Source organism: Helianthus annuus, chromosome 10 (assembly GCF_002127325.2).
Source record: "Helianthus annuus cultivar XRQ/B chromosome 10, HanXRQr2.0-SUNRISE, whole genome shotgun sequence".
Lineage (NCBI taxonomy): Eukaryota > Viridiplantae > Streptophyta > Magnoliopsida > Asterales > Asteraceae > Helianthus > Helianthus annuus.
Window position 1 is genome coordinate 159,004,101 of NC_035442.2, and position 12,965 is coordinate 159,017,065.

The 12,965-nt window shown below is 38.7% G+C and overlaps 1 protein-coding gene across 1 annotated transcript; it reads right to left on the minus strand.

Annotated features, from left to right (window-relative positions):
• Positions 1–279: 279 nt before the first annotated feature.
• LOC110886190 (ribosome biogenesis protein NOP53) lies at positions 280–5,315 on the minus strand. Its single transcript, XM_022133956.2, has 11 exons — positions 5,035–5,315; positions 4,733–4,936; positions 4,597–4,622; positions 3,829–3,912; positions 3,610–3,720; positions 2,618–2,706; positions 1,119–1,238; positions 919–1,041; positions 782–848; positions 620–699; positions 280–518 (listed from the first exon to the last, which is right to left on the minus strand). Exons 1-11 carry the CDS (start codon positions 5,198–5,200, stop codon positions 512–514), a joined length of 1,077 nt encoding a protein of 358 aa, XP_021989648.1. The 5' UTR covers positions 5,201–5,315; the 3' UTR covers positions 280–511.
• Between the last annotated feature and the right edge of the window lie 7,650 nt (positions 5,316–12,965).

Genomic DNA, 12,965 nt, shown 5'->3' on the forward strand with positions numbered 1-12,965 from the left:
TACAAAAACTACATACTCCCACTACTGAGCGAACAGTTCGGCGGGTCGGCCCCTCCCGCCCCACTATATTGCGCCCCTGAACATGCCCCATTATAATAAAAATATTTTTATAAAATAGTGTTTTTGTAGTAACTATTTATAGTCTTCTTTCTTTTCCTTTTAGTGCGTATCAAAAAGTTAATAATAATTCATCATTTTTCATGCGGGAATTGTTATAATTGTTCTCAGGTTATTATGAGCAATGGCAATTATGGTTGCAACTATGGCATATATAGGAACTAGGGCAAAAATAAAAACTAATCTTAATCAACCCAAAAAAAACGGAAATCCTTTTGTCTTCTGTGTAAGATACATTGCTTTTGAGGATTAAGAAACAAGAAAACCATTCATAGCTTTTCAAGTAAAGAAATAAATTAGAATACAAAACCGGTTGGCCAAAAAGGACCGAGCGCTTTGACTGGCATATTCATCTCTCATTTCGCTTGATTGCCAGCCATTCATGCAGATACTTCTATTTCCTACACATATATATTCAACAAATTGTTAATAAACGGGCTGCATGGAAACCTCACAAAAAAAAAAAAAAAAAACCTTTTTAACAGGTATGATATAATAATACCTGCCACTCTTAGCTGTAGGGACGATTATTCCTCTTTTCTCAAAGCTCTTGTATCGGTCTCTAGCTAGGGTACAACATGCCTACAATAATAAGATGAAGAATCTTTTGCACTTAGCAACGCCATTAATGTCAAAAGGTAGTTTTAAGCTGCTTTTTTTATACCTTCAACTTCCTCAAAGAACCGGTAATCTCTTCAGATAGCAACACTTGAACAGGCGCAGGCTCAAATCTGAAATGTAATTTATCAAATAAGATACCATCAACTAACTTCGCACTAAAAATAATATAATATTACTTACTTGTGCCTTCCTAAACGTGGTGGGCATGACTTTAGTCTTTCTTGTTTAGCGGTAACACAACGAAGATGTCGTTTCTTTTTCTCTTCATCCTCCCTGGCTATCTCATCAATTATATTTGGTAAGCTGCATTATTTGAACCAAAAATACAAGTTAGATAAATATAACAACAGCTCGCAAAAATGGGTAAAAAGGCAATTAACCTGTCGAGATCTTTAGAGAAGTCTTTTATCTTTTTGGCTTCTGCTTCCATCTTCAATTTTTCTTTGTTTCTAGCCCTCTTATTCAGCTGTACTCTTGTTACCCTCTTTGTTTTTAAAGGCCTGCATGCATGGTTATAAGATAAAAATATATCAATTTTAACTTAACCAATATATCATCAAATTGTTAAAAATATATCAATTTTAACTAAACCAATATATCAACAAATACAATTTGAACATGAAATCTTTGCATTTTATTAATACAAATCACGCCTTTTCTGCTTGATTGAAATGTAAGAATAATAATCTAAAATTTATGTAAAGCATAATAAGATAAGAATTGTGCTTTTTGGTTCAAATCTTGGTTTTAAATTGCGTGATGCGCTCCGATGCGTTTAGTCCAAAAATCTGATGCGCGATGCGTGATGTGCGATACGAGCGCATCACGTATGTGATGCGTTCTTTATAAAAAAATATTTAAAAATTATTTATACATAAAAACTTATAAAAACATACTTAAAGTAAAACAAATGACGTAACTAGAAGATAAGAGTTGTGCTTTTTGGTTCAAATCAAGCATACTAAGATGTTAATGATGGAGTAAACCGAACACAATTCATAAAATCTGGAAAAAAAGCATAAGAAACAATGTTGCATGCATCAGAGCGCATTATGCGATGAGCGTATTATGCGAAATGCGCGCAATATTCTCGCATCACGTAAACGCATCGCATCAGCTGTTGCGATGCGCTCTCATCAGCGCATCGGGCGCATCAAGCATTATGCGCGCATAATGCGCACATTTTAAAACCAAGGTTCAAATCAAGCTTCTTAAAATGTTTCTAGAACCATAAAAAGTGTTTAGGAACCATAATGGTTCAAATCAAGCATGCTAAAATATTAATTATTGAAAAAACCCAACCCATTTCATAAAATCTGGGAAAAAACATAACAAACAATGATGCGTACATCATGGCGCATTTTGCGAAGGGCGCATTACGCGAAATTGTCGCAATATCACTGCATCATGTAAACGCAACGCATCAGGTGTTGTGATGCGCTCTTACTAGCGCAACAGGCGCATCACGCATTATGCGCGCATTATGCGCGCATTTTAAAACCAAGTTTGGCACCCTAGCCGGATCCATTATGGATAGGCTATCAATATGGGTATAGAACTATAAATACTTGAAGCATGTGTTTTCCTATTTGGTTAATAAAAATGGCGGAAACTGATGCTCTGTTTGTAATATTTGGGTAAGTGAAGCCTTTATATGAAACAGTTGTGATCATAAACAGTTTCTAAGAACTAATATAAAATTTGTAAAGTTTAACTTTTAATAATTTTGTTAGTTGAACTGCATTTTTTCCCTAAACAATTCCACAATGGCATCTCCAAAAAAATTACAACACAATGTCAACCAAAACCATACATGTGAAGTCATTTAATTAAAAACGCATCACCTTGTTCTCATAAACTACTAAAATAACAGGCATACCTCTTCTCAAGATCTGCATCATCATTTTCATCAGCATCCTTCCCCTCAACATCATCATCACTCTCATTATCCGCATCTAGAAAATACCTCTGCAAAGTTTTCTAACATTACGGATCCACTTGAAGTCTTGGTTTAAAAAAGCGCGAAGCGCACAAAAGCATAGTTGTCGATAGCGAATAGCGACAAATAGCGACAAGGCACCTATAGGCTACGTAGCGAATAGCGACAAATAGCGACGACTATGTTATAAATAGCGATTACACTAGAAAAAGATTTTTGAAAATTTTTATATGTATATTACATCAAAATACCCTTGTATATATGTTATTGGAATTTAATTGAACTCGTGCATGCCCGCACGTCCTGCGGACACGAATGCAGCTCCGAAAACCCCAGGCCCGCGTGGGCCAGTTTTTGCACAATTTAACCTTTATGCAATTTTTTTTTATTTTATTATTAAAGCCCAGACGAGAGGTGTCGTCATCACCATGAGCAACATAGCGATCACATAGTCGCATCGCCATAAAGCGCGCTATAGCGACTGCTATGGTCGCAATTAACAACTATGCACAAAAGCAACAAGGTCTTAAATCAAAGCGCAAATCGCAAACGCGGAGGGCTTTTTGTACGTAAGGCGCAAAGTGCTTATATATTTTTTTATATATCCTATAGATTTTTAGCATTCCTTGCCCAAAATATAGTTATAAATAAGGTTTATATAAGATTTAATGTATAAATCACTTATATGTACAACCATTTTAGCTACATGTATAACAAGTTAAAGCACAAAAACACCTCTGTACAAGAAGCGTGCGCCTCAGTGGGATTTTTTTCCAAAAAAGCTCGCTTTTTGTACGCTTTTTGTACAGAGCTCGCCTAAGGGTCGCTTTGCGCGCGCTTAAGGCGCGCTTTTTTAAACCAAGCTTGAAGTAGGTATCTATTTGAACCTAATTCTAAAACAATTACAGATAAAAAAAATTAAAGATACCCACATCTTCCTCATCTACAACTCCCCCTTCAACAGTTAAAGGAACAGGTGCTGGACGCAATTCTTTCGTATAAACTTTCTGCATTTCATCTGCAACAGCTTGAGCCAATGAATCCTGCAAAAAAAACAATAAAAGTTAGCCAAACAATTCAAACATACCACTAAAGTACATAACCATATATCTAATATATATATATAATTAAGTAATATATAAGCATGTAACCTGATGACTTTCAGATGTTGGATTGTATGAGCATCCAGGCGGCTCTACTTCCACAGCAGGAATAACAATAGCCTTATTCGAAACCTATCATAATCATCCACGAAAAATAAAGTGAGATAACCAAAAATAAAACCGCATCACCAAACAGGTATAGGTGAGCAATAACCGAACCGTTAACCGATATTAACCGAAAATCGGTTATCGAATATTTTTTGCATCATCGGTTAACCGAACCGAACCATCTAAATCTTCATGTATTTCTAGCTTGTAAACCTCTATTTCATGTTTTATACTTCCATTTCATGTGTTTACACCTCTATTTTATTTATTTATACATCCAATTCATGTATTTATATATCTATTTCATGTATTTATACCTCCTTTACATGTATTACTAAACAAAAATTTTAGCCAATGTTTGGTTTGGTTATTAACAGAAATTAACCAAAAACCGACAAATTAACCTAACAAACCAAACCGATTAACCGATGACTTTGGTTACGGTTACGGATAAAGCTAATAACTGAACTGTGCACACCCCTAGTATACAATTCATGTATTTATATATCTATTTCATGTATTTATACCTCCATTACATGTATTACTAAACAAAAATTTAGCCAATGTTTGGTTTGGTTATTAACCGAACCGAACCGAAAACAGACAAATTAACCTAATAAACCGAACCGATTAAATTAAGATAATGCTAATAACCAAAGCAAATCGTGCACACCCCTAGTATACAACACATAAATGTAAAATTTTTACCTTTCTTTTCTTTACAGCATGATCACCTGAAATACAAAACACACATTCATAAACAATAATAATAACTAATTAAATTTCATTTCAACACAAAAAAAAAAGATATTGATATAGAAATAGAAATAGGTAAAACTTAAACCTTGATCATTCCATATATCAATCATGGTGGAAGCATCTTTCTTGAAAGAAGTTGCTTCAGCTTTAAGCTCTTTCTGTTTATAATTCCTACACTTTTTAGTATTGGATGATGGCACAGGTTTCACAAAAGAATTCTTTTGTAGTATGCTATCAACACGCAATATCTTCTCTCTGCTTTTGTCAATTTTACGCTTCACAGAAAGATCTTTAACCACAAAAACCCACAAATTATTCAATTACGAAAACAGAAAACATAAAACAGAAACAAGAAGAAGAAGAAGATGATGTTGGTTAAGTAGTAACCTCTGGATTTGTCGAGGAAGAAGAGAGAGTCGCTAGGGAGTTGGGTGAGAGAGCCGCCAGAAAGGGCGTCTTTGGTGGATTTGTCGTAGAAATCTTCGATGTCTTGTGTGCTGATGTTCGATCTCCATGCTTTCTTTCCTTTCCTTGAGCTTTTTGATTTACCCATTGCAGCAGCAGCAAATGGAATGAATGTGTGTGTGTGTGTTGTTGTTGCCGCTAGCTAATGTAGTAAACCCTAACTGGTGGAGAAGAGAAGGAAGGAGGCGGGTGTTGTTAAAGTTTGTTGTGTTTTAAGGGTATGTATGTGACAATTTAAGTCCTTTGGTTATTTGTAAGAGTCAAGTTTCGCCACCCTACTATTTACCCTGCACAGTTTCAGAACTATATTTTATTTTATTATGTTTAATGGTTATCTATGTTGTTGAATATTTATAATTGTAGTAACTAGTAAGATATATATTTATTTGTTAATGGTAACAAAATTGAACAAAAAGTTGTCATGTGGTAATTGTAATTAAACACAATAACGATTAAACAAAATAGAAGTTAGTTGTAGTAAAATAGTGGGAATGCCCGCGCGTTGCGGCGGGTGTCACGATTGATATGAGATTCAATTATGATGTCATTACGAACCACAACTAATATTCCATACATTCACGTGTTGCGGGAGTATCACTATTGTATTGGCATGCAGTGTACTTGTTAAGGGAAGGAAAACTAAAACACAAAAAACGTAAAAGGAAAATAAAACAGAGAGGAGCTACGCGACCACATGACGGCGCGTCATTGGCTAGGATGAATAATGAGGGGGAAGGAGTTGGTTTTTAATATAAACATTTTTTTTTTTGGTTAAAGGGCATCGCCCGGCAAACTATATAACACACAATGAAAAAATTACACCATCAAGGGGCATTCCCCCGTAACATCCCAGACACAGCAGCACATCCCTGTATTTCAGCACTTTACGGCGAAGTATAACAGCCCAATCCTAGTCCCTTTGAGTCTGACTAATAAACCAGCACTGGGCCTTTAAAAGATGACCAGCCCAAACGTATAAACCAGGACCTTTTCCAGTAAAAATCCTACCAATGCAGGTCCGGAGTAAAGTTTGATGCGACCAGCTTCTAACAGCCATATAAAAGCAGCCTGAAGCTCCCGTCCAGTGCAGCAGGAGCTTTATACTTGCAGTCTGCAGACTGTACAGAACAAGCTTGTTCCAATAATGCAACCAGGTCCATATGAAAGTCTGATGCGTCCAGCTCTCAGCGGCCATAGCAATGCAGCCTGAACAAGCTCCGAGACCCAGTAGCATCAAAGACCTGAACTTGTGATACCAGCAGTTGTAATAGATCAGATTTCTTGTACCAGACCTTTAATCTAACAAGCCTATTTAGCTTAAAAATATGAAATATAACCAAATAGTGAATAAAGTCATTGGCAAACCCAAAACGATGACAGACAAATAATGGTGTTAATTTTTGTGCACTAAATAGGTAAGAATTAAATCTGTTGTTATATCAACTGGGACCTGCAAATATTAAAAAAAATATCCATTAAATGAAAATATTGAAATAAAACATGAAATGGTAGTATTGAAGTATTGATTTGGATTTTTGGTGAGGGTCGAAACATGCCAGGTTTGATGGCCAGAAACAACGTTTCTTTTTTCCAAAATTATTTTTTTAAATATAATTAAGAAGTCAAATATAATTATAAAAACTATAATATTTTAGTAATAATCTAATTTGTTCTTAGTAAAACGATTTGGGATGATTTATGCATTAAAAATACACTTTCAAGTTTTAACCCGTTTGAAGCATTTAACAAGCCTGTTTTTAAGCAATTTTTTTTTTACCCGTTCTTAAGACTGGTGGGTGTGGGCGTAGCTAAGGGCGTTGTTGGCCCTTTAACGCCGGGTACATCACCCCGGGTTGGCGTTTTGGTGGGCGTTGTCAGCTTGGAGTGGCAATAGTGTTTGGCGTGGGGCGCTGGCCTCGGGTGACGTGTCTGGTAATGGTTGGCTGGGTGTTGATGACCTTTTGGCAATGGTTAAATTAGGTGCCATATGGCACCCCAACGCCGGGCCACGCCCCTTCCACACCCTACTTTTTTGGGTGTGGACTGGTGGAGCCCACACCTGCCAAGTGTCGAGCAATGCCCCCAACCCAAACCCCTCCACACCCCTAGTCTAAGTAGCAGGTAAAAATTGCCACCTTACTAACGATAACTCGTAGAAAGTAACATAAAAATTGGAACTATGAGAATTGATAACATTTGAAATTTACCTTAACCTTTGTCAATATTTCCAAAGCAATATTTAAAAGGTGTGTCATTGAAATATGATTCTTGGTGCCTACATTTTGGGGTGTGGGCTTGTTTAAAAAAACTATACTTTATTGAGCACAAAAATTAAAACTAAAGTAAATACGGTAATATGCCCTTACTAACCATAGTCATAAGAAACTAGTTTAATACCCGTCCGATGGATGGGTTTTTAATTGTTGTAATAACAAAAAGTTTTATTTACATTTACATGTATATTATTAACTCCTCAAATGGGTTCACACTAACACAGACACATATGATATGCCTAAAACCAAAAAGGTAAGCATGGAGACAATTTCGATAACTAAAATTTCGTTGAGTCTTTAAGTGGACCATTTAAATACTAAAATATAAAAACATAGATAGCAAATAAAATACCAAGTAACAATGTACGATAAACAAAAGAGAATGTGTGTGGAATGTTTCATCAAATATGCATTACGCATGCTCTCTACGCATTATATCATTGTGGCTTTCGTCTTATCTATTATGCCTTTGTTCATGATATTGATCTGTGACACGTTCATTGTGTTTGGAATTGTGTCATCGTCAGTGTTCAACTCTCCTTATACCAATGTTGTCCTCGTAGATGAGGCTGATGGAATGCGTGAAAATAGAACAATATAAAAGGCAAGAATTAGTTAAAACTTAAATTACCAAGAATTAGTTCGTTGACCATGGACCTTCATTCTCAACAAATGGTTAAGTTATTATGTCACACCCCAACCGATAGCGGAATCATCGGGGCATGGCACTGAGCGAAACAGATTGTTCAAAGAAATTCCATAACAACTATTATTACCGAATAGTTTAAGTATCACGTCCCATACCGTGACCCATAAGATAAATTTAGTTATTACAGACATTGATATCCTTCAAACAAAACATGTTCCGACAACTCAGATTTAGATACATAAATATAAATTGTCTTGGTTTCTAGACTCTTTCCTAGCCTCGATTTCACAGCAGATAAAGCAAGTAAGCATCCTAAACACCTGTCACATACGTTAAAATAAAGTCAATACATATAATGTAAAGGTGAGCATACAAGTTTGATAATAGCATATAGAATTCGAATAGTTTACGCATAACCAGCACGTATACTGAGAGAAAGGATGCATGTTAATTATCACATGGACCTATCGATACCAACGACTGCGGGTTGAGTGTCCGAGACAGTTCGCAATACATGATTACCACCGTAATCCATGCAAGTAATTGTCCTTAACAACCCCCGTGTGAACGGGCGCTGAGTCCAAACTATAGTACTATGTTGCTAAGGCAGGTAGACAGCATTCCACGTGTAAACATAACAACAAGCATTCATTTAATCAGGTAATACATGCAATCGGTTAGCGTTCAAATAGTTTGAATAGTGTGTTCGTTTGTGATTTTGATAAGTAACGTATGTAACACCCAAAAGTGCTAAAGCAAAAAGGGTTCGAGTATACTCACAGTGATTTGATTATGGATTGAAGGGAGCGCTGAGAGTAGGGTTAGCCTGAATAGTTCGATAGCATTATGATGAGTAACGCGGAAATGTAAACAAGTGTGAATGGATCGAATAGCCTGGCCGATCGAACAGCAGGTTCGATCGAACGGGCTGTTCGATCGGCTTGAAAGTCCGTTTGAACAGTCCTGTTCGATCGGCTGGTAGGCTCGGTCGGCTGGACCATTCGAGTGGATTGTTCCTTCCTCTGATGTGTTTGTGTATGATGGTTTGAACTTTTGAAGTTTTCGTTGTAGTATTTGAGAACACTGAAGTGTTTTTACCTTTCAGGTCGATCGATCGAACGGTTTGTTCGATCGGCCGGCTTAGCCGATCGGCTAGGAACTTCAGCAGTAGTTCTCAGCAGGATGTCACTTGATCGAACAGCCTGTTCGATCGGCTGGCATTCCATACTACGAACGAGTTGCGAAATCGATTAAGTGTTGAAGCATAGTATCTCATGATCCGAAGAGTAATGTTTACCAATCGAGTAGCATATTCGATCGAACATCACTTCGTCAATAGCATACTTCATGAAGTTTGAAAAGGTGTGGGACCATGCGCTAGCCGATCGGCTGGCCCGGCCGATCAGCTGGTATGTTCGATCGGCTGGGCTGTTCGTTCGAACAGCCTAGCCGTTCGGCCAGCAAAGTCTGACCTGGTCGGCCTTTCGTCTAACACTTGGCTGTTTGATTGATAGCGAGTTAAACCGTAGAACGTGGGTTCTTACTTGCTTCACCGGTTCGGACAGGAATCACCCAAGTCCGGCCGGTGAATTGTTCGGAACGGTAGTTTGGTGTTTAACCTGAAATCGGTGAACCTCGTAGATAGAATCCGAATCTTGAACCTCTTGACTATTAGAATGATTAGTTAGTTGGTTCGAGCTCCGTTTCTATCGGTTTTAAGGTTTTGAGTGTAAAAGAGTTGAAAGAAAGTTGGAAATCCTTCTTTCAATCCTTTTTACCATGAAAATGTTAAGATTCTTACAAATCTTAGTTTGTTTATGTGGAAATCGGTCAGATCTAAGCTATTCACTGTTGAATGAGGCCAAAGTATGATGTTCTTCAAGAACACCATGATGACATCACCCAAGAACACTTAGATCTTGATGATTTCACGGTTAGAAATCAAGTTTTGAAAGATAGAAAGGTGTAGAATTGTGTAATGATCAAAAACGTACAAGAATTAGAGTGAAAACTTACCGGAGTTTAGAGAAATCTGAGAAAAGGTGAAGAATAAGGGCTGGTTCGGTCAGAGCTTTCCAAAAGTGGAAAGAGTGACAATGACAGGGCTATTTATAGGCTCCAAAAGAGGAAAGTGGTAGCCGATCGGCCAGGACCTCCGATCGGCTGGGCTGCTCGATCGAACAGCATGTTCGATCGGCTAGCCTGTTCGATCGGTGATTCCTGTTCGATCAGGAACACCTTCTTGAGTGTTTCGCGACGATTTTCGATGTTTCGATTTCGATGGACGACGTTTCGAATAAGATAGAGTTCCTAGTCAAATTACTTTCAGTCCCAACTACTATATCTAACATACAATCATCTATAAGTCATGTTTCGATGTCGGTTTCGATTGAGTTGATTGCTTTTCGAGTTTCGATTGAATACCACACAAGACATAAAGTAAACATGCACAAGTAACACATAAGGCACACACACATATAGCAATACCAAAATTCGCATAATTCAAGGTACGAGTTCGATGATTGATGAGTCGATTAACTTGATTATTGATTGATTAACTTTATCGCATTGTTACTTCCTACTTTTCACAGTCGTAAATCGGTGGCATTGATTAAACATTCGATCATTTTATTTAGACAACACTTACTCCACATAATACAAAAGTAAAAAGAAACATTAACAGTCAAAGAAGTCAAAGTTGACTTGGACTTTGACTTTGACTTTGACATTCGAAAACACGGGGTGTTACAGCCTCCCCTTGTTTAGGGAATTTCGTCCCGAAATTAGGCTCGAAGCTGAACATCACCGTGAGCCGTTTTACCAATTTGATGCTTCAGATCTATTTAAACAACTGCGGGTACTTGGCCTTCATGTCGCTTTCGAGTTCCCAAGTGAACTCTGCGCCTCGTTTGCCTTCCCATCGGACATTCACGATAGGGATGCGTGAGCGCCTGAGTTGCTTGGTTTGGCGATCCATGATTTCGACAGGCTTTTCCACGAAGTGTAAGGTTTCGTTGACCTGAAGATCGTTGAGTGGTACGATTAGATCGTGATCAGTAAGGCATTTTCGGAGGTTAGACACATGGAAAGTCGGGTGGACGTTACTGAGTTCCTCCGGTAGTTCGAGTCTGTAGGCGACTTTTCCGATTCTTTCCAGAATCTTAAAAGGTCCAACATATCGAGGCGCTAGTTTCCCTTTCTTGCCGAATCTGACTACACCCTTCCAAGGTGATACCTTTAGGAGTACGTAGTCGCCAAGGTCAAATTCAAGGGGCTTGCGTCTTCTATCGGTATAACTTTTCTGTCTACTTCGAGCTTTCATCAAGTTGTCTCGAATTTGGTGGATTTTGTCAGTCGTTTCTTGTATAATCTCGGGACCGGTTAGTTATGAGTGACCGATCTCGTGCCACACAATAGGCGATCGACATCTCCTTCCATATAAAGCCTCGAAGGGTGCCATCTGGATGCTGGCATGATAGCTGTTATTATACGAGAATTCGACTAGTGGCAGGTGTTTGTTCCAACTACCACCAAAATCTATGACACACGCCCGGAGCATGTCTTCAAGAGTACGGATCGTTCTCTCAGTCTGCCCGTCGGTTTGTGGATGGAATGTAGTACTCAGATTAAGCGACGTACCAAGAGCCGCTTGAAAGGTTTCCCACAATCGAGAAGTAAACTGAGCATCACGGTCAGAGATAATGTCGCGAGGCATACCATGATTACAAATGATCTCGTCGGTGTAGATCTGGGCTAGTCGTTCCACCTTATAGTCTTCTCGTATCGGCAGAAAGTGGGCTGATTTTGTTAGTCGATCGACTATAACCCAAATAATGTCGTGACCTGATGGCGTGGGCGGGAGTTTCGTTATGAAATCCATAGCTATACTCTCCCACTTCCATATAGGTATCGGTGGTTGTTCGAGTAAGCCAGAAGGTCTTTGATGTTCCGCCTTGACTCTCGCGCAGGTCAAGCAACTTCCAACGTAAAGAGTAATATCACGTTTCATACCCGGCCACCAGTACTTGTAACGAAGATCCTGGTACATTTTATCGGCACCGGGATGAATAGAATATCGGGATTTGTGGGCTTCATTCATGATAATCTTTCGCAAATCGGTCCGCTTAGGGATCCAAATTCGGTCCAGATAGTAGAAAATCCCATCTGATTTGCTTACTAACTGAGCTCCATCGTGATAGATCCTCTCTTTCTTCAATGTACGCTCGTTAAAACAAGCATGTTGAGCTTCACGAATAAGGGCTTCGAGGTTATGCTGGGCTTGAACGTTTCGGATACTGAGCACATAACTCTTTCTGCTGAGCGCGTCGGCAACCACATTTGCCTTGCCTGGGTGATAACGAATCTCACAGTCGTAATCGTTGAGGAGTTCTACCCATCGGCGTTAACGCATATTAAGTTCCCTCTGATTGAAGATATGTTGTAAACTCCTGTGATCAGTGTAGATTGTACACTTAGTGCCATACAGGTAGTGTCGCCAAATCTTTAATGCAAAGACAACCGCGCCTAGCTCGAGGTCATGGGTTGTATAGTTCTTCTCGTGGATCTTGAGCTGTCGAGATGCGTAAGCTATAACCTTGTCTCGCTGCATGAGAACACAACCAAGACCAAGGTTGGAAGCATCACAGTAGACAATGAAATCGTTGCTTCCATCGGGCAGCGTAAGAATCGGTGCGTTGCACAGCATGTGCTTGAGGGTTTGAAAGGCAGATTCTTGTGTGGTTCCCCACACAAAAGGCTTGTCTTTATGAGTAAGAGCGGTGAGCGACACATCGATTTTGGAGAATCCTTCTATAAATCGTCGATAATAGCCCGCTAGTCCGAGAAAAGAACGAACTTCAGACGGGTTCTTAGGCGTAATCCAACTTTTGACGGCTTCAATCTTCGCGGGATCGACGTGTATTCCCTGACTA